This window comes from Podarcis melisellensis (genome assembly GCF_964234715.1).
Source record: "Podarcis melisellensis genome assembly, chromosome: 8".
NCBI lineage: Eukaryota > Metazoa > Chordata > Lepidosauria > Squamata > Lacertidae > Podarcis > Podarcis melisellensis.
Window position 1 is genome coordinate 26351809 of NC_138540.1, and position 24785 is coordinate 26376593.

At 45.5% G+C, this 24785-nt stretch overlaps 2 protein-coding genes across 2 annotated transcripts; one reads left to right on the forward strand and one right to left on the reverse strand.

The window, feature by feature from the left end:
* Positions 1–785: 785 nt before the first annotated feature.
* LOC309375843 (chymotrypsin-like elastase family member 2A) lies at positions 786–9254 on the reverse strand (the record flags this gene model as incomplete). Its single annotated transcript, XM_081921761.1, has 8 exons — positions 786–821; positions 2629–2781; positions 4527–4672; positions 5515–5651; positions 6210–6338; positions 7014–7114; positions 7937–8025; positions 9212–9254. The coding sequence occupies 8 exons, from the start codon at positions 9252–9254 to the stop codon at positions 786–788; spliced, it is 834 nt and encodes a 277-aa protein (XP_081777887.1).
* A 1246-nt stretch (positions 9255–10500) lies between these two features.
* LOC309376918 (chymotrypsin-C-like) lies at positions 10501–17983 on the forward strand. The gene is made up of 8 exons (XM_081923854.1): positions 10501–10637; positions 11315–11403; positions 11934–12031; positions 13442–13564; positions 14542–14678; positions 15760–15905; positions 16916–17065; positions 17926–17983. Exons 1-8 carry the CDS (start codon positions 10598–10600, stop codon positions 17941–17943), a joined length of 801 nt encoding a protein of 266 aa, XP_081779980.1. The 5' UTR covers positions 10501–10597; the 3' UTR covers positions 17944–17983.
* The last annotated feature ends 6802 nt before the right edge of the window (positions 17984–24785 follow it).

The window sequence follows — 24785 nt, forward strand, 5'->3', positions numbered from 1 at the left end:
ACACTTGGAAGTGCCCCCTTTGGGATGTGCAAAGTAAAAATTATTGTGACCTGCAGACTTTGATAGGGGGCGGTGTGTTTCTTGATGCCACATTCGACCTGCTCATTTCTGATTATTGCAGTGGAGGTGGACGGGAAACTATTTTTCTTAGAAGTTGGCAATGCTGAATAGACCACTTTGTTTTTGAGACTTGAGGCAGCAACAAGGGAAGTCCGTGCCCTTGGCAGAATAAGCTCCCTGAGCAAAGCTGAGCTTTAAAAGCCAGAGAGTTGACATTATATTTTGTTACATATATATTTTGTTACCCAGCAAAAAAAAAAGAAGTCCATTCTCTCCCATTTGCCATGTGAAATCCCCTCCGGTCTCCTCCTTCCCTTTCTTTCCCTTTATATTTTTTTGGCAAAAGTTGCGTTGATCTCAGAGGCTTTGTTTATTTTTTCATATTGCGACCATGGGTGGTTGGGGGGTGTGGAGTGGGGAGGGGGTTTAAGAAAGTGTTATATTCAGTCTCTCCTTCCATTCTTATCAACCTGTTCCCCCCCCCACCTACCCACCCACCAAATAGGTTTAAATGGATGGATTGAAAAGAATGTGTTTCTGCTTTTGATTCCAAAAGCTGTTCCATTTCAGTGGTATGATTTTATTTTTTTTAACCAAAAGTAATTAAAAAATATATTTCATAAGCATGTTGTGTGGTCCAGAGCTGTGTTTACTTCCTTTTTAGGGGTGGGTGGGAGAAAAACAAAAACTGATTATCACTTTAAGGTTAGAATTTTGCCAGCTGCTCAAGTTCTTGGGGCTGAGTTTGCCGTGAAGCACATCTGAAAGTGTACCATTGAAGAAGCTAGGATTTAAGACCGTGAACGCTCAGGAAATGTGAGGAACTTTACGAAAAAGAGCCTGCACCTGTTTTGTTTTTACTCGGAAAGATTTATAGACCGCTTAATCGGGGGGAAAGGTAAGTGGTACGTATAAAATAGTTATTGATAAAACAGTAAAACTCAGTCCAAAAAAGTTACGTCGCTTAACTTCAGTGGGTCTACTCTGAGTAACTCTAGCATTGGCTAGAACCAGTGCTTTTTTCCTTTAAAAAAATGTTTAGGGGTACTCTCATTTTGACTCCAGAAAATCACCATTTTATAGCTCAAATCGGGGGAAATAAATACAGTAAATGGACAAAAGTACAAAGATTCACAAAATGTTTAGGGGTATGCGTACCTCTGCATCCCCCCAGAAAAAAAGCACTGGCTATAACCCAATAAAATAAAATATAACAAATAATCCCCAATTTCAGGCTTTGCCAACCTGGCGTCTTACAGCAGTTTTTGACTATCATATCTACCAGCTGATTGCAGTTAACACCCCAAAACATCTGGAAGGCCGCAGGCTGGCAAGGCTAATTTATTTTTTATTTATTTGGCCATCAGGGGCTTCCCCGATGTTCTCCCTCCCACCTTGCTGCTCTCCGGTTTGATATTTAGCAATGCTGGGGGCACTGGGAACTGCCAGCTGGTTCTACACTGGTTCCCTGATAGGGCTGAGATGTGGGTGTCCTTGAAGGGTTCCTTTGTTTGAGGGCACCTGTTTGGTTCTCAGTGGCTGCTACCAATTTTCCGAAATTGGTCCCTTAACATGCAACAAGAGCTGAACACTTGCTTCAATGCACATTCTGGCTACAGAACCTTCTCCCTGCCACCTCTGGATGTGGGCAATGGGCAGCTGGCCTCACAATTGAGGGTGGAATGACCATAGATTGCCCTCCCACCAGATGTCAAAGAGAAAAATAACTACCAAACTTTTAGAAGACATCTGAAGGCAGCCCTGTTTAGGGAAGCTTTTAATGTTTAATAGGTTATTGTATTTTAGTGTTTTGTTGGAAGCAGCCCAGAGTGGCTGGGGAAACCCAGCCAGATGGGCGGGGTATAAATATATTATTATTATTATTATTATTATTATTATTATTATTATTATTATTATAGATCAGCAAGGAGAAGGGTCAAAAGGGAAGAGCTCTGGACAGAAACAGCCCTGAAAGTGCCAAAAATTTGGCCCACACGTGCACTTACAATAAAAACAATAGATGATAGATAGATAGATAGATAGATAGATAGATAGATGGATTTAAGTTTATTCCACAGCCGATTTTGTTGTTATGGAACTCGTGGCAGGTTCTCACTGCACTCCGACACTCCTTGTGTTAATATTTCGCCATAATCTACAGAAAATGCAAAGGAAAATTATTATTATTATTTCTTTAATGTGAGGGTGTCTCTTGGTAGTGAAGGGACAGCTCTATCACCCAAAGGAACAGAGGGAGCTAAAAGCTACCGCAAGCTCAACACACGTACAAAATCCAGAAACCCAAACCAGGATGATGATGATCATTGTTTACTACTAATTTAATACATCTGTAGCCCACCTTTCTTTCAAGGAGCTGGATCGTTCCACCCTACCCCCATTTCATCCTAACAACATTCCTGTTAGGTAGGTTAGGCCGAGAGGCAGCGACTGAGCCAACAAGCTGCATGGCTGAGTGGGGATTTGAACCCTGGTCTCTCCCGGCTCCTAGGCAGACACCCTAACCACTGCGCCACCCTGGCTCTGCGACGCGTTCCCTGCAGAGCTCACCTGAGCGATCCAGTCGTTGAAAGCGGAGACGCGTGTGAAAACGGTGGGTTTGCGGTAGGTGTTGCACCCGCTGGAGGAGACAAAGCTGCCTATACCGTGAACCTCCCACTTTCCGCTGGAGGGTTTGCAGTTGAGTGGGCCACCCGAGTCCCCCTGGAAACAACCAAACAGAATATGATGGAGCTTCTTTTTTTGGAAGGATGCTCTGAGTTTTCCTCTTGGAGATGACTGAGGAGTCAAAGTTTATTGTTTCTGAGCAGCTAAGGCCCAGTCATCTTTGTGGCAGCCAGCCTGATTCACCACCACCAGAGAGGATTTTGGACAGAACTGGGGAGACTCTGGCCTACCAGGCAATTTGGGCCAAGCCATGCTCAGCTGCCACGGGATCACATTTTGGGCCTAGCCTGAATCCCCCTGCTTAACCTTGGCTTGCTTGAACTACACGGCCCTTGCTGCTGCATGCTTGAAGCTTATATCTCCCAGAATCATTTACGTCGTACTTACAGAAATATTGTAAAGAAGTGGACTCACTAGCAGGATTTGAGTAAACACAATCAAGAAAACAAACAGAGATTAAGATATAATTGGAAAATAGCAAAGCACACGAAGCAATTTGAAAATAATTAAATGACAAGGATAGAACAATATTCAATTCAAGAATGTAATATTAAGGTATAATATAACAATCAGGAGAAGTTAATGTGTAAACAACCAGAAGAGGAAGTTGAGGGGAGGAGTGAGGGAACTGGGGAATTATATTTTTTCTTTTCTTTTCGAGATAACGTGATTGTGACAAATATAAAATCGTAAACCTTAATAAAAACTATTTACAAGAAAATAGGTTGGGACATGAGCCCCTGATACAACAACAACAACAACTTACTGTATACCACGCCCATCTGGCTGGGTTTCCCCAGTGACTCTGGGCAGCTCCCAACAGAATATTAAAAACACAAAAACATTAAAAACTTACCTAAACAGGGCACCCCATGTGAGGAAGAAGAATGGGGCAGTGCCCATGAGCAGGGGCAGGGAGGTGGGGGGAGGCTGCCCTCCATAAATCAAGTCAATAAATAAAAATACTAAAGTAGAAATTGTAGAAAGATTTTGAAGGCTTTTGCTGAACACTTGGGGTCAAAATAAAGAAGATATCAAGAAGATAACAAATTTAATAAAGAATGGGGGGGATTTTAAGTTACTTAAAAGTACACTGTAAACAATTAAAAACTTTGGCAGGGTTCTAAAAAAACCCCAAAACCACATGCAACGCAGCTAGAACTATGGTGAGAATTAAGTATGAAGAAAAGATGGAGAACATTATAAGATGCGGTTGGAAAAGAATAACGATGGAAACCATGGAAGGGTGGAGGAAAGTCCAGGGATTCAGAGAATCCTGTGTTTATATGATTGTGGTTTATTTGTGATGATGTTAAAGGCAAAAATGAATAAAAATATTTTTTTAAAAAAAGAAATAAATAAATAAAACAACTTTTAAATTTCATTCCGAATCTGACAGAGCCAGACAGAGGGTGATGACGAGTAGGTGTCCTCTTAACATAAATCCTGGCTAGCCCAGGGCTGTGTCCCCAGATCTGCGCCCTTTATGCAATGCGTTGAAAGGGAAGCCCATGCACGGCTCTAAGCCCTCTACCCCAGTATCCTGCTTCTGCTTCCTATATTGGATAATTGGGGGGCGGGGGGCGGTAGATGCAATCACCCCCCTTCTCCCTCAAGCATCTTCCTAGCATCTGATATTCAGAAGCACGCAGCCTCTGAAGACTCAGCCAAGATAAAATTGCGCCTTGCAAACCCGGTGAGTTGGATTGCAAGATGCAGCGCTTCTTCTGGCTGAGGGACCGCACAGCCGCTGCTGGCGCACCTGCGTGCCAGGCGCTCACCTTGCAGCTGGAGATCACGCCGTCGCCCCCCGCGCAGACCATGCTGCTTTTCACCGAGCTGCCCCACCAGCTGGACTTGGAGCAGGTAGCATAATCCACCACGAGCAGGCGCCCCTGCTGCAGGATATCCGGGGACGCACCGTCAGCTGGAAGAGACCAAACACAAGGGGCTGCTGATGGCAAAGGAGGATGCTCTTGGAGTGGGGGTGGGGGATCTAGGGGGCAGGTCAGAAGACTCTTGGGATTCTCCCCAAGCCATAGCTGTATGTCTGCTCAGCCGGATCTCCGCATGCTGATTCCTGAAGGCCCTGTCCAATCCATGCCTTCCTCAAGTGCTTTCGGCAGGATGGGCTGTATCTTTGAACTGTAATCATGCCTCTTGCATGCCTGGCCAGAAAGGGGTGTCCGGGTGTAAACCTCTGACTTTTGCGAAGGAGATACAGTGGTACCTCGGGTTAAGAACTTAATTCAATCTGGAGGTCTGTTCTTAACCTGAAACAGTTCTAAATCTGAGTACCACTTTAGCTAATGGGGCCTGCCGTGCCATCGCTGCATGGTTTCTGTTCTCATCCTGAAGCAAAGTTCTTAACCTGAGGTACTATTTCTGGGTTAGCAGAGTCTGTAACCTGAGGCGTCTGTAACCTGAAGCATCTGTAACCCGAGGTACCACTGTACATCCATGGCTCCATCCGCATTTGCCTCTGACTGCACCTACTATTGGCCAGAAGTTTTCCTACGATGGAAAGTGGCCCTTGTGATGGGGGAGTGTTTGCCCACCCCTTGCTCTAGTGTCCTGCCCCTCCATAGCTCAATAATTTTGAGCTTCATGGTGGGGAAATTTATTTCCTGGCCAAATCTATCTGCTTTTCCACTGGAGCTGAATAAGCCTTTGGCTGTGGGGCAAAAGGGAATCGTGTCTGTGTAGGAACCCAAAAGGATGGATCTGGTGCATCAAACAGTGGGAGGGGGGAATCATAACATTGCTTACTTTGCAGCCTCCCCCATCCTGTAGCATAGCAGGGAGAGTTAGAGGCTAAGATGCTGTTGGCCTTTGGAAGACACACCAACTGGATCTTGTCGCTCAGGGTGACGTGTTTGGAGAGTTTGATCAGCGCAATATCATTCCTGGTTTCCGCAGGGAGAGAGAAAAAGGACAGGGTGTCTGGTGCAGCTTTTGCAACTTGGTGCCTTTTGGAAGTTTTGGACTACATCTCCCATCAGCCCCACTGTGTTGAGGAAGACCAGGTGAGCTGGGTGCCTGCTGTTCAGGTGTTGCTCACTATTGATGGGTAACTCCAAGGCTCCTCTCGCGCTCCTGTCTTACAGTACTTCTTTGACAGCCCTTCAAATAGAGCGGTGCTCTGAGACTCATCTCCACAAGGCAGCTTCATAGCAAACAAATGCAGCCTACGCAATTCAAGCAGGTGCTCTAAGTAGATAAATAAATGCTGGTGGTGACTTTTGCTCATAAATCCCAAGCTTTACTCAGGGGGCAAAATAATGCGGCGGGGCATAGCAAGCTCTAAATTCTGGCTTTGGTACTAAAAGAAAAACAATTCTGGATATATATTTTTTCCAGAAGGAAGTATGCCCCCAATTTCATCCCTTCTCTCTTCACCCTGCCAAATCTGTTGGGAATCCTAGTTCCTTCTATACTCGTTTCACGAAAAGCTATTAAGTTACCCGCTGGACACGCTACTTGAGTCCCACTTTGGGTGAATGATGATTTTTTCTGGGGAGACAGCAACTGATCCTTTCTCGCTGGCTGAGAGACTGTGTTTTCCGAGGTAGACCCTATAGGTCCGAGAAGAACTATAAAAAAAAATGAAGAAAAGGAGTGAGGGATCAGTGAGTTATCTGCGCTAATAATAGTAGTAGTAGTAATAATAATAATAGATTGCAAATGTGAATGTATGTTCCAGATAACAGACGATAAGATTCCCTGCTCCAAGGAACTTGTCCAGTCTGAACTACAAACTTCAGAGACTGGGAGAGAGAGGTTAACAGGAAGAAGGTGTCATAATTTCAGTTACACGTACTTTTGGTTATGGGCTAAGGAGCAGAAGGAGATAGGAAGCAGGCACCTCAACCCTAAGACTGCAGTCTGTTCAGGACAGATCTCCCCATGCAAATCAGGCCCATGTCATCCTCATCCTGTCATCTGCATAGCTCCACCCTGGTGTTTACTTCTTAGTCACAGTGGTGTGAAAGACAACACTAGGAAATGTCTAAAGTAGAGAGATGGACACACTGGTGCAAAATCTGTTTCCATTTGGGGTGAATAGCTTCTATATTTGCACCAGGCAGAGCTTCCAGGCTAATCTCAGGGGCAGCCCCGTGTGGAGCACATTGCAGTAGTCCAGCCTGGAGCTTCCTAGCAACATGGATAACAGTGATCGGGTCATCCTGGTCCAGAAAAGGCAAAATTGGCAAAGGATCCCAGAGTCTTACGTGAAAGCAGTTGCTCTCATCTGGCTGTTGACGTACCTGATACAGTGAGCGGCTGTCATGACCCAGTTGGTGGCGATGAGGGACCCGCCGCATGTGTGATGCCACTTCCCACTGGAAGAAGAGTATTGAAGGGAAGCCTGGGAATGACAGGCAAGTCTCAGGATGAGCCTGGAGAATGCTGAACCCCCTGGACCTCCCATCACACTACTCAAATCAGAGTCGAAATGAGGTTGCTCCTGAAAATCCTTCTCAGAATATTAAACAAAATTTAAACTGCTGAAATGATCGATTACAACTGCTAATAATAAATTTTAAAATCTCCAATTGGTGTACAAAAGATAACGGGTTGCATTCAATGCTAGTCTTACCCAGAGCAGATCCACTGAAATTAATGGTATGACTAACATAAGCCCATTAAGATCTGTTAATTTCCTCTGAGTAGGACTTAGATACACCCCATATATAACCCCATATATAACCAACCAAGGCAATAATAAAAACTACACACATGATAATTATCAATAATGCACAGATAAAATCAGCAAGAATAAAAATATGTATGCAAAAATGAATTATAAATATGGGTCGTCATCCTCTTTTAAATCTACCCACGTTGAGGGGCATCACTGCCTCCTGTGGGAGTGAGTTCCACAGATTAACTGTGCCCTGCCTCAAGAAGGAATTTCTTTCATCACTCCTGAATCTCCCAACATTTGGCTTTATGGGATGTCTGTGGGTTCTAGCATTACGAGCAGAGCTGGCCCAAGTTATTTCGGTGCCTGTAGGGAATAAAGATCTACATTGGGGTCTGCTGGCCCCATGGATCTTGCTGCCCAAGGTTGTCGCCTTACCTTGCCTCATAGGTAGGCCAGCCCTGCCTATGAGAGAGGGAGAAAAACATTTCCCGTAAGAGAAAGAGAATTAGCTGTACAAAAAAACACCGCAAGGGAGCCTCTTACCTGCCAGGGCCAGCTGTTCGGATTGGCATCCTCTCCTCCGACAATTCGGCTTGCTTTGGGCTTGTAGCTCGGGACCCCACAACTGAAGGCTGCAAAAAGGACACAGTGCAGACACTCTTGGGAGGTACAGCGCAACAGATGGGTGATGCTCGAGGGAGTAAAATGCTCTGGCTATAACTAAGCACGCCTATATTGCTGCAAGAACCCTCTTTGACTCTACGCAATGCCACCCCTTTCAGGGGTTGGTGGTGGCTAAGCTGCTGGAAATCAGAGTGTTTGTGGGGGAAAAAAAGATTTTGCTGAGTCTGTACAGGCTGTGTACATACTACTAGACCTTCAGAGCACGTTCTCCCCTTGAAGAATTCTGGGCACGGCAGTTCACTCCTCAAGGAATTACAATTCCCAACAACTCTTAACAAACGACAGTGCCCGTAACTCTTTGAGGGAGGGAAATGTGCTCTAAATGTGCTTCAAAGCTATTTTGCATACGCAGCCTGGGTGAGCTGGAAATGCAGACCCCTCCCCATCACTGGCGGACAAAGGTGGGGGCGGGGGGGCAGTCCGCCCCAGGTGACATCGAGGGGAGGTGACATCCCAACTGCACCTGCCCATGGGACGTGTGTGCTTGCCATGCACCCCCCACACGTGCCACACACCTCATGGGTGGCACGCCACGCCACGCTACCTGGGATGTGTGTCATGCCCCCTGGGGTGCACACCAGCCACGCCCCCGGATATACGCCACTCCCGGTGCCGGAGCCTATTAAAACATTCCTACTCTGCTGCTGTTATCAACCGGTGCTCATTCTTCGTTCCTAGACTATAATCGCTTCTGGATGGATTTGGAGTTGCAACCTCTCTGCGCTGCATTTTGATAGCACCTCCCCAGCCTGCCGAGGACAGTCTAGTCTGACCTGCTCTCCAGGCTTCCCATTCAAACACACCACTTGCTTTGCAGATTCAGACCAGAGAGGTCCATCTGCCCAGTGATGTGTCTCCAGAAGAAGACAGAGAGATGCCCCTGAGGAACCTGACTGACCGAGACAAACCCCATGGTTTGTCCCTGGTATCAGACCCACCAAAAGGCATGTGGAAGTTCTGTTATTATGTTTGCTCTCCTGGCCAGTAAACTCTTGGCTGAGTTCTCCTTCATTCATAATCTAAATACTCTTTTTCTGAAAGCCATCTAAAGGAGTGGAGGCCAGCCACCTCCATGCCCTGTGGCTATGAACCAGGCAATTACATCCTCTTATTTATCCTGAGTTTGACCCATACCCCCAGAGGCCAATGCCAGAGCAGCGAAGAGGACTCCAAACATGGCTGAGGACACCTCTGGTGGAGTGTCCAGCTCTTCTCAACATATGAACTTCATCCATTCTTATATTCTGGGTGGTTCTGTTAGAGGCAGATCCAGCCAAGGATGCTGTCAGCAACAGAAAGGTCCCCATTGGCTGTGTGCCACTGGGAGACTTAGCAACTGGAATGCTTCTGTCTCCTTCTTTCCAAAGGCCATGCCAAGATAGTCTCACAAGCACCTGTTTTCCCATCAAGGCCATGGCTTTGATGCCTGCTGAAGATGTGTGTGTGGTGGTGCCCTTGGCAGCCTAGTTGAGAGCAAGCTGGCAAAGCCAGGGCAGACTTTGAGTGCAACCAGTACTGAGACCATGGAGCTGCTGCCACTCAGTGTAAACAATATTGAACTAGATGGACTTCCTATAAAGGCAGCTTCTTAAAATCATCCTTCTATTTGGAGACCATGAGAACTATAATCTTATTTTATTTGGTAGAAAGGGCTCAAAGGTAGAGCACCTGTTCTGCATGAGGAAATGTTGCAGGTTCAATCCCTGGCATCTCCAGGTATGGCCAAGAAAGATGCCTATCTGAAATTGTGGAGAGCTGCTGCCAGTCCTTAGAATATGTCAAATCAGTTGCCTCTGAAAAAGAGTCACAATGCTTGAAATGCATTGGGACAATAAATCATTCCCACTCGAATGCATCTTTTCCCTTTTGACTTAACTGGCACGTTTCTTTTTAATGACACTTTCATTTAAATTTCATTCCCCCGGCAATGCCCCTCACCAGCTCAGCTTCACCCCCTCCTTGAAGTTTTTCTGCCTGGCTGGAAAACACCCCATGAACTCTGATCTTCCTTGCATAGATGAGGGGTGTGCTGAATGTGTTTAGAAAGTAGCCTTCTGCAAAGAGGTTGCATCTATATTTATTGCCCCACCCACTTTTCCCTCAGGACTGTGGACCCCGGAAGATGACCCAAAAATTAATGTGCCCCTCGGGCTTCAAAAAGCTTCCCTACCTCTGATTTAGATATGTAGATGAAAAATCAGGCTTGTTTCCAGAACGAAAGCCACCCTAGAAGCAATTTTTGTTGCTGCTTAAAAGAAAATTTAAGCTTAAAATAAAAGGGGGAGGTCTCAGGCCTGTGCAAAGGACTTGAACAACATCCCTGCTGTGAGATGTTTCAGCAACCAGAGTGTGGGATCCAGTCAGGGCCTTCGAGCAAGCTGTCCCCTTGTTCTTTCTATTTGCAAAGCGATAACTTGGCAAGGTCAGATATAGCCTGTTATTTAAGCCTGGTTTAGGTCAAGGCTGGTTCCCATTATAAATACACTGACTTCACCCCTGGATCACCATCACTCGGTCACCATGTTCAAGTTGGTCTTCATCGCTTTGATCCTGGGCTACGGTAAGTGTCTTTGGTGCAGTTAAGTTGGGGCTGTTTGGCATGCAATTCGTCTTTTCATTGATACAAGTCTCAGCCCAGCCCAAAATAGTTCTTTCGAAATGCAATGAATTCAGTTTCTTGTCTCTGGTGAAGTAGCCTCTCTCTCCAAGATGAGCTTCGTCGTGGGTTCAAGAGCATACAAATTTGCACAAAATGAACATAACTTTGGAACTCCCTGCCTATTGATATCAGGGAGTCACTTTCACTGTACTCTTTTCAGCGCTGGCTGAAAAAGTTTTGCTTAGGCAAACCTACCAAGACATGTAGACCATTGACACATGCTTAATCTGGTCTTTAGCTTATCATTGATTTTAATTATTATTATTTTTGACGGTTTAAAATGGTTCTGCTTTTTTAATGATGATTTCATATTTATTCTTTTTGTAAACTTCTTTTAGGTTGTTTACAATCTAGCAATATATAAATTAAGAAATAAATAGCCTCTGGTAGCTTTTTTTTAAAAGGATGCTTCTGCCGAAAAGCCATGAACAGATTAATTAAACCAATAATGGACAAAACCAGGGTGTCCAGCTCTGGCTCCCTTGTGGTACCCAAGATACTCATCTCAGTCTCTGTCTCTCTCCTCCCTCTCCCTAATTTTCTCTTTCATCACCCCCACACCTGCTGTCTTCTTCCAGCCCACGGCTGTGGTAAATCTGCTTATCCACCCAACATTTCCCGTGTTGTCGGAGGTGAGGACGCCAGACCCCATAGCTGGCCCTGGCAGGTAAATCCGCAATGTTTTTCCCCCACGTGCAGTGCAAGCAAGTGTCACATTTGCTTTTTAGGAGGCGAGAAATGGCCCAGTGTCGTCCTGCGGAACATCTCGCCACCAGAAGTGGTAGAAGTGGCTGCAGGTTCTGAAGTTCTCAGGGCCAGCCATGGACAGGAAGCTTATCACGACCTGTTAGCAGAGTGGATGATCCAGCACGATGGGCTGGATCTAAATGCTGAAGGGGAGAAATGGTTTGTTGGCTGCTGCCGCTGCCTCCCGTCTCCAGCTTTGGAGGAGAGACAGTCACTACCTCTCAGCCCAACCTACCTCACAGGGTTGGTGTGTAGATGAAATGGGGAAGGCTGCAGAACCAGGCATGCTGCCTTGAATTGCTGGGGATATAAATGCAGTGAATTGATATATAAGAAATGTCAAGGTGTGGGACCAATATTGTGGTGAAGATACCAGGTCAACACATCAAAATATTTGTTCTTGACCCATACAGCTAACAGCCATCTGCCTTGGGGGTTTTTGCTTTTCAGGTCTCCCTCCAGTACGACAAGAACGGCGTCTGGGCTCACACATGTGGAGGAACCCTGATTGAGTCCAACTGGGTCTTGACAGCTGCTCATTGCATCAGGTAAGCAGCACTTCACCAACAGCAAGGATACTGCAGAAACCCATCAGGCTGCAATGGTCCTGAGGCTGCAGTGGAGCGGTCGCCTAGTAATACTGGAACACCCACACTTAGGGTTGCCATATTCCCAAAAGTGAAAATCTGGACAAAGTTGTTGAGCATTTTGGGGGGGGTCTCCCCCTCCCCATTTAAGTTTTTGGACTTTTGGAGGGATTATAAAAGCATTTTTTTTAAAAAAAAAAACAACCACCCTACTTGCCACATGTACAGGTTTTCCCAGACATTTTGCCGATTCAGCAAAAATCCACCTGAACGACTTTTTGCAGCCCGATTCCTGGATGTGTTCGGGAAAACACAGACATATGGCAGCTCTACCCATGCTACCATTCAAATTTCCTTGTGTCACATTGGTGTGTTTCACTGAACCCTGAGCCTAACCTTTTAGACTTAATTTTTTAAATTAAAAACATTACAAAATGGGCAAGCCAACTGCAGGAGGTCACTTTTTTGTGACATAATTTCAGAACTTGTTCAGAATGGCCATGGGATTTTTCTGGATGGAAGGTGTCTATAAGTTGAAAAAAGTACCAACAAAATCATGCTGCACTCTCAAACCAAGATCGTTTCGTTTGACATGTCCCATAGAACCAAAAGTGGTTCATTCATGAGAATTTTGCAAATACAGTATGGGGTAGGAGATCTGGGATAGCTCACTCAGTCAAACATGGGGCTCTTAATCACAGGGTCATGGGTGCAAAAGGGTGTGTGTAATAGGTTTTATTTCTTTATACACACAATCAAATGTCTTTCAATAAAATGTTGGTTTTTTTATTTCATCAAAATTTATGCACTCCATGATTGTAAAAAAAATCCCCAAAAACCTTCAAAGCAGTTTAAAAGGGGGGGGGGACAATAAAATTTTGATTAAAAACAACGATTTAAGACATTCATTACATTTAAATTGGTGATAAACTAAAAACAGATTAAAACACACACCAACATTCTTCATAGCTGGGTAGGCTTGTCTCAGTAAAAATGTTTTAATCAGGTGCTCGGAAGAGTACAGCAAAGGAACATGCCTAGTGTCAATAGGCAGGGAGTTCCACAGTGTAGGTGCTGCCACACTAAAAGATTGATCAGGTGGAACAGATATTATGTGGTGCCAGTTCCGCAGATCAAAGCGGTCAACTAGGTAAGGGCATTTTGCAGGTAAGCTAGTCCTAAACTGCTAACACCTTGAACTTGGCCCAGTAATAACACACAGACGCACACCCTGCCAAAAGACCCTGCTCGTTTCTAGGAAGACAAAATACTCAATGTACGAAGGAAGGAAGTTATTGGGAAGGCATCAAGGGATTTGCATTTCATTTGATATCCACACACAACGCCACGGCCTGTTCCTTATGTCTGTAGCTCCAGTCGGACTTACCGCGTCCTTTTGGGCAAACAAAACCTGGAAGTAGAGGAGGCCGGCTCTGTGGCTGTTGCTGTGGAAAAGTTGATCGTCCACGAGAAGTGGAACTCCTTCTTGGTCATGTAAGTTGACGTGGGATCCAGAGAGTCAGGCGAGAGCTGCCCAAGTCTTGATCCTGCCAAAATAATTCCTGCCGGTATCTGGCTTTGCTAGTGGGAGAAATCACATAGGAACTTGAGTGTGTTGCTGTTGTTGTTTTAGGGTGTGTGTCTGCTCACAGGATGACCTGTTAAATTGGCTTGCCATTGCTGACAGGCAAATAACCAGCACTGCCTTAAGACATACGGTGATGGCTGTGTTGGGAATATTCCATTCCACCTTAAGGAGCAGACATGGAACTATTGCGTGTCACATGTCTGTTTACATTCCAGCACAGCTTGCTGGGAACTTCCGTTGTGTGTATAGCTTTTGCTTTTCTCTGTCTTTCTGAGAAGGCAAAGAGAGAGACGACATGTTTCTTTGTCCTGGTTTATGATTAATAAATCTGTAGTTGTAGTATGCTTCCACAAGCCTCACGCCTATTCTGTGTGCACAGTTCGCTTGGCTGATATAGTGTGCACTGGCTTTGAAGCCTGGGTCACTGATTTACGTCGGAGCAGAGGCCGATGGGTCTTTGCAGTGGGACAGCTGGAAGGAGACCACCCAGTTGGGGCTAGCCAGCTGCCCTTGCGACCCTCTGCATGCCGACAGGCTGCTGACTTAGAGAACTTGAAAAGTGGATTTAACAAATGCAGACACTGTTGCAGAAATGGCATGCCTTTTTTTCCTGACAAGAAGGGCTTTGCACCTTTATACAATATGCATGTGTGCTTGGGCCCAGGATGCCTCACCACCCCCACTACTGACTCCCTGTTGCTACTCAGCTTCAAAAAAAGAGGAAAAAAGGGTTCCCCGGATTCATTGGTAACCATAGTCCAAACATCTGGAGGGCATGAGGTTGGGGAAGGCTGGAGAATATTAAGTTTGACCCATCTGGGTGAAAAGCTGCTTTCGAAAACCAAAACATAAACCTCTGTCCCCTCTTGGCTTCGCTTTTCAGCAACGACATTGCCCTCCTCAAACTGGCCGAGCATGTGCAGTTCAGTGACATGATCCAGGCCTCTTGCCTCCCTGCCGCAGACGCCGTGCTAGCCCAGGATTACCCCTGCTACATCACTGGGTGGGGACGACTCTGGAGTAAGTTGGGTGCTCCCTGTCCTGGGCGTGAGCATTCTGGAAACAGCTGGACAAAGACCTTAGGGGTTGCGTCCAATGCCAGTCCTACTGAGAGTGGACCTATTGAGGTTCATGAACACTACTAACTTATGTTCATTCACTTCATTGGGTCTACTCTGAGTACAACTTCAGTTGGATACAAGGTACCAAAGCTCCCCCAGAACGTCTCGAAGGATTCTTCTATGTACACGAAGAAGGAGGCTCACTTTTCGCAGCTCAATGTCTGTGTTGTGTCCCTGCCTTGAAGAAGATGGGATGAATCTGTCCATTTGAGTTTCTCTCAGTTTCTCGTTTTTACAGTCTTAAATTCAGTGTTCCACATTTCCGCATCGGTTTGCAAATTATTATTTTTTTGAAATACCTATGGAAAACAATCAGCATTTTAGAGTGAATTTCTCTTAAGACACACATTCTTGGATGCAATTTCCCCTTACATACACATTTATTTCTTTTACAAAACAATTTCCCCCAACAGAATACATATGTCTGTGTTGTTTTTACTAATCTATGCATTTTATACAAACTTTCTCCTAAGGTACACTTTTTTTGCACACCGCTTGTTTGGAGAACTATAATGCAACTTTCAATTAAGTGTGAATACCCAAGAGTAGCTGTGTTTCAGTCTGCCTATTGATTCAGAAAATGCAAATTAGATAAGTTTGCATTAAAATCCAAACCAAGCCAAGTTCCTCCTCATCCCTACTCTTCAGCGTCTCTCTGTTGACTGTGTGTCTCTGTGTTAAGGGTGCATGATTTTGGGCTTTCTGGTCCAGCACACGGGGGGGGGGGGCACTAGTCCCACCCACTTTTGAAATCTGGTCCCCAATAGCACCCCAAGGAGTAATGCGACCCTCTGCCCAAAAGAAGGTTCTCCACTATTCATGCAGAGTTGCCAGCTTTTGATTTCATAAATTCAGGTAGCCTGGCAAAGGCCAGATGGCAGATCAAAGTGGTATACAGGGTCAAGCAGGTTGTGTGTAAATGTGGTTTTGACTCTTTGGGAAAGACTCCTTACCACTCTCCTGTCTGTTCCACTCTGCAGCCAATGGCCCCATCTCTGACAACCTTCAGCAGGCCTTGCTTCCTGTGGTAGATCATCAGACTTGCACCAAATGGGACTGGTGGGGCTCCATGGTCAAGACCACAATGGTGTGCGCAGGAGGCGATGGTGTCGTTTCAGGATGCAATGTAAGTCTCCCCATACCCTTCCTTCCTCATAAAGCCTTCCCTACTTTCTCACTCTGAAGAAGGTTGCTTGTGGTTTCACTTAGTTTGCACATTTTTCTCCATGAAAACGAACAATGGTCCTTGCTTGAATTCCGGCTCAGTCCAAGTGACCCTTGCCAAGCCACTTAGGTACTTAGGAAGTTGTGTTAGCAAACCTTTGCAGCTTGGGTGAATTAGATTGCAATAATCACTTACCATTTCTGGAGTTCAAAGGCTTTATTCATGCAGGAACTGTTCATGGAATGTGTGAAGACAAGACAGAGAAAATAAGAGACATATTGTATGGAGAGAGCAACAAACAAAATGGCTCAGCTTTTAGGGATGGAGTTAACTTAGGCATAGAAGCTACAAGCTAGTGCTGGCTAGAATGCTACACAACCAGTTTCCTCTGGTGGCTAAAGTAAAACATGTGTTACTTAGAAGTGCAGGAGAAGGAAATGAATTTGCTTTTCTCCAGCATTTATAATGTGCTTTAAACGTATGGTGTGTATGCAGGGATGGAGAAACAAGGTGTGTGGGACTCTTTTTAAGGGGATTTGGATAGTGGCAGGGGTGAATGGGGCCAAAGGACAGGGAGAACATATGGGAGAAATATTGGATGCAAACATCAACCCTGAAAGCCCAACCTACAAGTTGCACTGCAGACAGAAATTCAAATAGCTTGAGAACTCGTGTAAGGCAGGGATGGGGAATATGTGCCCCTCCATCACACACTAACACTCCAGATATTGTTGAACTGCCATCATCCCCAGCCAGCCTGGCCAATGTTCAGGGATGATGGGGGGGGGTTGTGGTCCAGCAACATCTGGAGAGCCACAGATTCAGCCTGCATAAAACAGACACACAGACCTATGGACACTGTCAAGCACAGAAGTGAGCTTTGTCAACCCAGGACTCCACTTCCATTTTGCCCTGCCCTTGGATCATAATAGAAAAACGGAGGTATATGCATCCTGTTTTTCTTCTGGCAGGGGGATTCAGGAGGACCCTTGAACTGCCAAGGCGGCAGCAACTGGGAAGTTCATGGCATCGTGAGCTTTGGATCAGGGCTGGGCTGCAACACCGCTAAGAAGCCGACCGTTTTCACCCGTGTGTCTGCTTACGTTGGTTGGATTCGGGAGGTGAGGTTCCCGTCTTTTGCCCAGCAAAGCTGCAATGGTCTGGATGGAAGGCTTAATTCATACCTGTGCAGCTGACTTTTCTTTTTTTTGAGTGCCAATCTTGGAAACGTTAACATCTAGCTTCTGCATAATTTCTCGTTCAGAACTCAAAAGAGTTCTCAGTGTCCAAATGCTGGAATCCAGCATTTGCGTTTTGTTAGAAACTGAGAAGTATATTTTATCATTTCATTGGGAGCAGTTTGGGAGTGGCATTCCAGCTTTAGGGCACAGTAGATGGTCCCCAGTCAAATCTTCAACCTTTTGGCATATTCTGGTTTTATTATTTTTTTTGGGGGGGGGGAGATTCAGTCCAACTGATTAATTGACACGCTTAACTGGGAGTAACCCCATTTGAATGTTGGCATGTCTTTTAATTTGTTTTCAGTTTATTGTTGATTTTAATTAACCTTTGCATATTTTAAATAGCTTTTGGGGGGGGTTATTCTTACTGATGATTATATTGTTTTCTTTTTGCTTAAGGGTAATTAAAAAAAACAACAACAACAACAAACCAATCAAGAGGGTATTAAAAAATTATTAAATAAATAAATAAATAAATAAATAAGGTAATTGAGATTTGGTTCCATTGAACCCACTGGGATTTTAAGTCATGACTTACTGTAAGTCTCATTTTCATCGGGGGCCAAAATCCCCACACTAAAATGCAGAAGGGACATTTGGCCGGCCATGGCCTAGGAACAAGGACTGAGTTCAGCAAGCTGTTTGCATCTGGCCCATCCTGGCTATTATTGTATCCTGATACCTAAATTCTAATGCCCAAATTCACATATATATATTTTTGGTCTCTTTTCCTCCTCTAGAAAATGAATGAGAACTGAAGAGCCCACACTGTGACCTTGTGGATCAATATGAGAAAATCTTAATAAACCACCAGAACTGCAACCAATAAACCATCACAACTGCTCTCGTGTCAATGCATTGTGTTTTTTTTTCCTGCTCTCACCTGAAATGCTTGGAATCACTCACACTGGTTGGGGTGCGGAGCCTTTTCTGAGTCCAAAGACTGCATTTCTTTCTGGGCATCATTCTGGAAGGCCGCATGCCAAGGCTGGGGAGGGCCAGAGGCATAAGTGGGTGGAGCAATGGGTGTGAATTTTACCTTTGAACAACAGGCTAATTTCCATATGTAACACTCTCTCCCCTGCATCCAGAAAAGTGAGAGATATTGTCAGAGTGCATGGAAACACTGCAGACAGACAAATGCACTCAAGGAGGGCACAAAGCAGGGTGTGGCCTTGGGAGAGTTCTGAGATCCAGAGATCCAGTGGGTCACATTCAGCTCCCAGGCCTGAGGCAACCCTCCCCACCTCTCCAGTTTACACCTTTTCCAGTTCACAGGTGAAAAACTGGAAGGCTCTTCTTGGGTATATACTTCAGCTGACCCTATATACAGTGGTACCTCGGGTTACATACGCTTCAGGTTACATACGCTTCAGGTTACAGACTCCGCTAACCCAAAAATAGTACCTCAGGTTAAGAACTTTGCTTCAAGATGAGAATAGAAATTGTGCTCCAGCGGCCTGGTGGCAGCAGGAGGCCCCATTAGCTAAAGCGGTGCTTCAGGTTAAGAACAGTTTCAGGTTAAGAATGGACCTCCAGAATGAATTAAGTACTTAACCCGAGGTACCACTGCACCACAGTCTGTCCCTCTTTTCTCATTGACTGTATATCAATGCCATCGAATCGCAGCCAGTGAAATTATGGGGCCAAATGACCCACTTCTGAATGGCGCTAATGGAATGGCGCTGGTGAACCCAGGGCAGTGACTCATCCAGAGACCCAATGGGCAGCCTCCTCTGTGACTGGATGGTGGTGGTTGATTTCTTACAGCACACAAGGGCAGCTTCTTTTCAGTACGGCTGTCTCGCTCCAGCAAACAGCTTGGGAACTCACTGAATTGCAGAGTTGGAAGGGACCCCAAGTCAAGCCCAACTCTCTGCAATGCAGGAATCAGATGGCTTTGGAAAGTCTAAGCAAGAGGGAATGTTGCTCCATAATTGTACATGGTTGTCAGGTACAGAATCCTACCCTTCGTCCTAAAAAGAAGAGCCAATTGAAAGCGTTTCATTTGGAAGAAAGGGGAGGGAGGGAGAGAGAGAGAGAGAAAGAGAGAGGAAGGAAGGGGAGGATAGAATGTGTGCACCCAAATATCTAAATGGCAAGAGACTCATGGGATGCCTGCATTTACTCAGGGTTTAGTTTCCTTGAAATAAAGGCCAGCAGAGTGATATGTTTTTAGGATATATGGGTTTATCTAGACATACAGCGGTACCTCTAGTTATGAACTTAATTCGTTCCGGTGGTCCGTTCTTAACCTGAAACTGTTCTTAACTAGAGGCGTGCTTGCACTAATGGGGCCTCTTGCTGCCGCTGTGCCGCCGGCACACAATTTCTGTTCTCATCCTGGGGCAAAGTTCTCAACTCAAGGCAGTGGCGTAGCGTGGGTTGTCAACACCTGGGGCAAGGCAAGTAATTTGCGCCCCCTAACCCGTGGATTTGCGCCCCCTAACCCGTGGATTTGCGCCCCCTAACCCTAACCCCCAGATGTTGCACCCAGTGCGGCCGGCCCACCCTGCACCCCCCACGCTATGCCACTGACTCGAGGTAACTCTTTCAGGTTAGCGGAGTTTGTAACCTGAAGTGTTTGTAACCTGAGGCGTTTGTAACTTGAGGTACCACTGTAAATACAACCAGAGCATCAGATGGAGGTCTCACAGCCCTAACACCCCAACAGATTAAAACCATGTTCAAGGTGGCTTACAACATGAAAAGATTTACATACCGGTAATTACAAAAGTAAGGTAAAGGTAAAGGGACCACTGACCATTAGGTCCAGTCGTGACAGACTCTGGGGTTGCGCTCTCATCTTGCTCTATAGGCCAAGGGAGCCGGCAATTGTGCGCAGACAGCTTCCGGGTCATGTGGCCAGCATGACTAAGCCGCTTCTGGTGAACCAGAGCAGCGCACGGAAACGCTGTTTACCTTCCTGCTGGAGCGGTACCTATTTATCTACTTGCACTTTGACATGCTTTCGAACTGCTAGGTTGGCAGGAACAGGGAACGAACAACGGGTGTTCAACCCGTCGCGGGGATTCGAACTGCCAACCTTCTGATCGGCAAGTCCTAGGCTCTGTGGTTTAACCCACAGCGCCACCCGTGTCCCTAATTACAAGAGTAGTCATCAGCAATAAATAAAATACATCAATAAGTACACAACAAGATTGAAACCATTATCACATAAATTGTAAGACCACATCATAAGGATACAAAAAAAGAATATCAGCAACAGCAACAAAAATGCTGAATGAAACCACCTAAATAATAATACCCCAGCCCTGTCTGTCTGTCTATGTGTCCATCTTCCAGCATAGCCCAACTCCAGCCCTCAACTCTCTCCTTCACAGCCCCCTTGGTTTGTTGCTCTCCATCCAGCCAGGTGAGGTGGGAAAAAGGTCTACCCATTTGTCTCTATGGCAACAGAGCAACCTCTTTGGAGATGGCAAATAGCGGTACTTAACTGGCCATTGCTCTAACGGAGAAACTGGTTTGGCTGGTTTAGCAACCTCTTCCACTGAATTCTAAGCAGGTCTCAAAAGGACCTGGGTGTCATCTAAACTGACTCCCGAAACTCAAGAGAGGGAGGGAGGCTAGTATAGCAAAGAAAGAAGTGGGTGAGGAGGGGAAGGAAGAGAAAGGAAAGAAAGATTCTCTCCCATGGAGTACAATGAAATACTCTCCACTAAAGCCATTATCTTAAGCAAGCTCCACCTCCTGCTCTGATTTGAATTTCAGACTTTGGTACAGTACTGTGTATGTTTTCCTCTCCCTGCTGAATACCCCTTCCCTTAAAAGCTGTAGCTTTTAAGACATGCTTCACCCTCTGGACCTCTCTTTACATTAGCCACTGCAGTTCAACAGGATTAGTTCCTTCTCTGGAAAGAGGACTCTATATGTTTCTTGGAGTGCTTCCAGGCAAACTGTTTTCTCCTGTGTACTCTCCATAGATGTAAAGCACACACACACACCAAGAATCCTGGGAACTTTAGTTTATCCATCACAGGGCTACAATTTCTATCACCCTTAATATGGCAGAATTTGTTCTTTTAAAAAAAAAAGACATGCTTTAAATGCATGCTGTGTATGCAGAATACTGGCTATTTAACGAGCTTTAATTTCACTTGAATTTGCCAGTATGAGATTGAATCCCACCCAAAAAGAGGGACTGTCTGGAAAGCAGTATCAGCAGCCTGTTGTTGTTGTTGTTGTTGTTGTTGTTGTTGTTGTTGTTGTTGTTGTTGTTATATTTGTACCATGCCCATCTGACTGGGTTGCCCCAGCCACTTTGGGCAACTGCCAACAGATATAAAAATATAACAAAATATCAAACATTAAAAACTTCCTGATAGAGTGCTGTCTTCAGATGTCTTTTAAAAGTCATTTGACATCTTTTTATTACTGTATTATTATTATTTTCTTTTTTCTTTTGACAAAGTAATAATCAAAAATAAATAAGAATAAAATAAGAAATAAATAAGAATAAAAATGTGCACCTCACCACTGAGACCATTCCACTGTAACTATCCAACCTCCCAAAATTTCAACACCTCTTCCGGTGGTTTCCGTTTTAACAGTACAAATTCTACAAACGCCCTGCATATCTCCTCAAAATCATTTCTCCTGCATATTCCCTGCCTTACCTGAATGATAAATTATCATTAACAGCTATATCCCACGCCTCTTTATATCATTTTTCCATTTTATATTCTGCTTGCCCCTTCCACTTCCCAGCAACAGTGCTTTTTTTCTTTAAAAAAATGTTTAGGGGTACTCTCATTTTCCTACTCATATTGAAATCCTGCCCCTCAATGAGGCCAAACTTAGATTCACAAAATGTTTAGGGGTATGTGTCCCCCTGCATCCTTCCAAGAAGAATGCACTGCCTAGCTATAATAATTCGTGCAGCTGTCAATAAATTTGTGAGCAAGTTCTTCACAGCCTGCAAACCTTCCATCCCATCGTAAGTTGATAATAATGATACCTCTGGACTTTCAGTCAGCTTTAACCCAGTAATTTCTGTTATCTCCATCTCCTTGACATCTGATGGGAGGGTGTTCTATAAGGTGGGTGCCACTATCGAAAGGCTGTCTGCCAAACCACCCATGCAACATATCTCTCTCTCTCTCTCTCTCTCTCTCTCTCTCTCTCTCTCTCTCTCTCTCTCTCTCTCTCTCTCTCTCCTCTCCGTGTGTGTGTGTGTGTGTGTAGCCAGAGACCATGGAGTACACTACAGACACCTGAGGCGCTAGGTTACATCACTCCTTTCTGGGCAACCATCTATAGAACATTATTCCCTCCTCGCTAAACAAGTAAGTGGGTGAATTAGCCAACGGAAACTGAGACTGCCTCCAGATGTAGTAGAATGTTGCACATTGCGGAGTATGTTCTTCGCAGTGTCTGAAAAACTTGTCATCAAAATCCCCTTTAGAAAATGGGCTCCAGTCCTCATGGTTCAAAACAAAGGGGCTGATTTAAACAGGAGCAGAAGAAGAAGCCTACATCAGTGCTCCATCTAACCCAGTGTTGACAGACAGTGGCTCTGCAGGATTCAGGCAGGGAATCTCTCCCATCCCTATCTGGAGATACGAGAATTGAAGCTGAGACCTTTTGTGGGCAAAGGAGACTCTCTACCACTGAGACAGCAATTCCTTGAAAGTGGCACATCTTAATTCGGTGGTGCAGTTTTCCAAGCAAACAAGGTTTACAGAAATTTATATATGGGTACCTTCCAACATCTTGAGTCCCCAAACCGGAACTCGCATCTTCCTATTCAACCGGCACGAGATCACAGAGCCCCCAAAATGTGCTTTTTTTGTGTGCTCTCACAGTGCACAAAAATTCATGTTTTGAGGCGTCAAATGAGATTGTGGCCCTGCATGAGACTGTGGCCCCGAAAGAGTGCTTTTTCAAGACAAAATGTTGGGGTGAAATCATGTGAGATTACAGCACTCAAAATGGAGATATAGTACAGGCATCCTACCCCGCCCCCAATACTGGGGTTACATTTCGGCCCCTCGTGCGCATAAGTGAAATCTCATAAAGTGGGAAGCACCCTCTAAAAAGCCTCTGAATGCCTATTCTTCCCTTCTCTTCAGCTCTATCAACAATCCAGACCAAAATATCTAGAGTTGAATCTCATGGGCTGGCTGGAGGCTGGAGGCCATGCGGTTGTTGTTGTTGTTGTTGCTGCTGCTGCTGCTGTGCTACCCCAGGCGCCAGCTATTAGGCAGGGAGGCTGAGCAGCATAAACAAAGCCCCGCTGAGCCTCTGGTCTCTTTGGGGCTTCCTCCACCCTCAATAACAATGACAATCCTCTTTGGGTTAGCGGACACAGAGCAATGTATCCAAACTACAAGAAAGAAGATTCCACCTAAACATTAGGAAGAACTTCCTGACAGTAAGAGCTGTTCGACAGTGGAATTTGCTGCCAAGGAGTGTGGTGGAGTCTCCTTCTTTGGAAGTCTTTAAGCAGAGGCTTGACAACCATAAGTCAGGAGTGCTCTGATGGTGTTTCCTGCTTGGCAGGGGGTTGGACTCGATGGCCCTTGTGGTCTCTTCCAACTCTATGATTCTATGATTCTATGGGTTCTGGGGAGGGTCTCTATGTGAGCCATAAGGACTCTCCAGCTCTCTCCCACCATTTCTTGGTATGATTCTATTTATTCATTAATTTTCAGGTGTCACATGTATACAGTGGTACCTCGGGTTAAGAACTTAATTCATTCTGGAGGTCCATTCTTAATCTGAAACTGCTCTTAGCCTGAGGTACCACTTTAGCTAATAGGGCCTCCCACTGCCGCCGCGCCGCCGCCACTGCACAATTTCTGTTCTCATCCTGAAGCAAAGTTCTTAACCCGAGGTACTATTTCTGGGTTAGCGGAGTCTGTAACCTGAAGCGTCTGTAACCTGAGGTACCACTGTACACGATCGTGCATGAATAGAACATGTGTAAGGGGTGGGGGGGTGCCTATTCTCTAATGCAGGGATGAAGGGTCTGTCTAGACATGTCTAGAAGTGTCTGTCTAGACACTGTTGGAGTTTTACTCCCCAGCCAGCATAGCCAATGCTCAGGGATAATATGGGATGTCCTTCCACCTATGGGGTTGAAGGATGGATGCTGGTTAAACAGGCTTGCTTTTAGAGGTGAACTGACATCGATTGCTGCTCCATTCCCTGGCCTTGACCCTGAGTGTTATATTTAGGCCATGTTTCAAGGCTGTAGCCCTCCTTGCAAAATCACTCCACCTGCAGGGTTCCCAAAAGGTGACAAGAATTCCTCGATATTTTCTGTTTCGTTGCTGAGCTCGGCAAGGTCGCGGCACACCTCCCTTTCCTTGTAGATAAAAAAGTCCCATCATGTGTTATGTTTCCCCTGACCCTCTACCAGTGGCGTAGCGTGGGGTGCCAGCACCCGGGGAAAGACGTGAAAGGGATGGGAGCGTCACCATGGGGAAAGGGGCTAGCATGTTGCCATGGGTCCTCCTCCCCCATTTTTAGTGCAAGCTACGAGATGCAGGCTTTCTCGGGAGGTGCAGGACATAGATTCTCAACCGTAGCCCCTCTGTTGTCAGCCTGCTCTTGCCCAGGCTCCAGAATGCTCAAC

Coding starts and splice junctions, on each gene's coding strand:
- LOC309376918 (XM_081923854.1), top strand. CDS start 10,598: ATGTTCAAGTTGGTCTTCATCGCTTTGATCCTGGGCTACG. Junction 12,032..13,441: donor ACAGCTGCTCATTGCATCAG/GTAAGCAGCACT, acceptor TTATGTCTGTAG/CTCCAGTCGGACTTACCGCG. Junction 15,906..16,915: donor GTGTCGTTTCAGGATGCAAT/GTAAGTCTCCCC, acceptor TTCTTCTGGCAG/GGGGATTCAGGAGGACCCTT.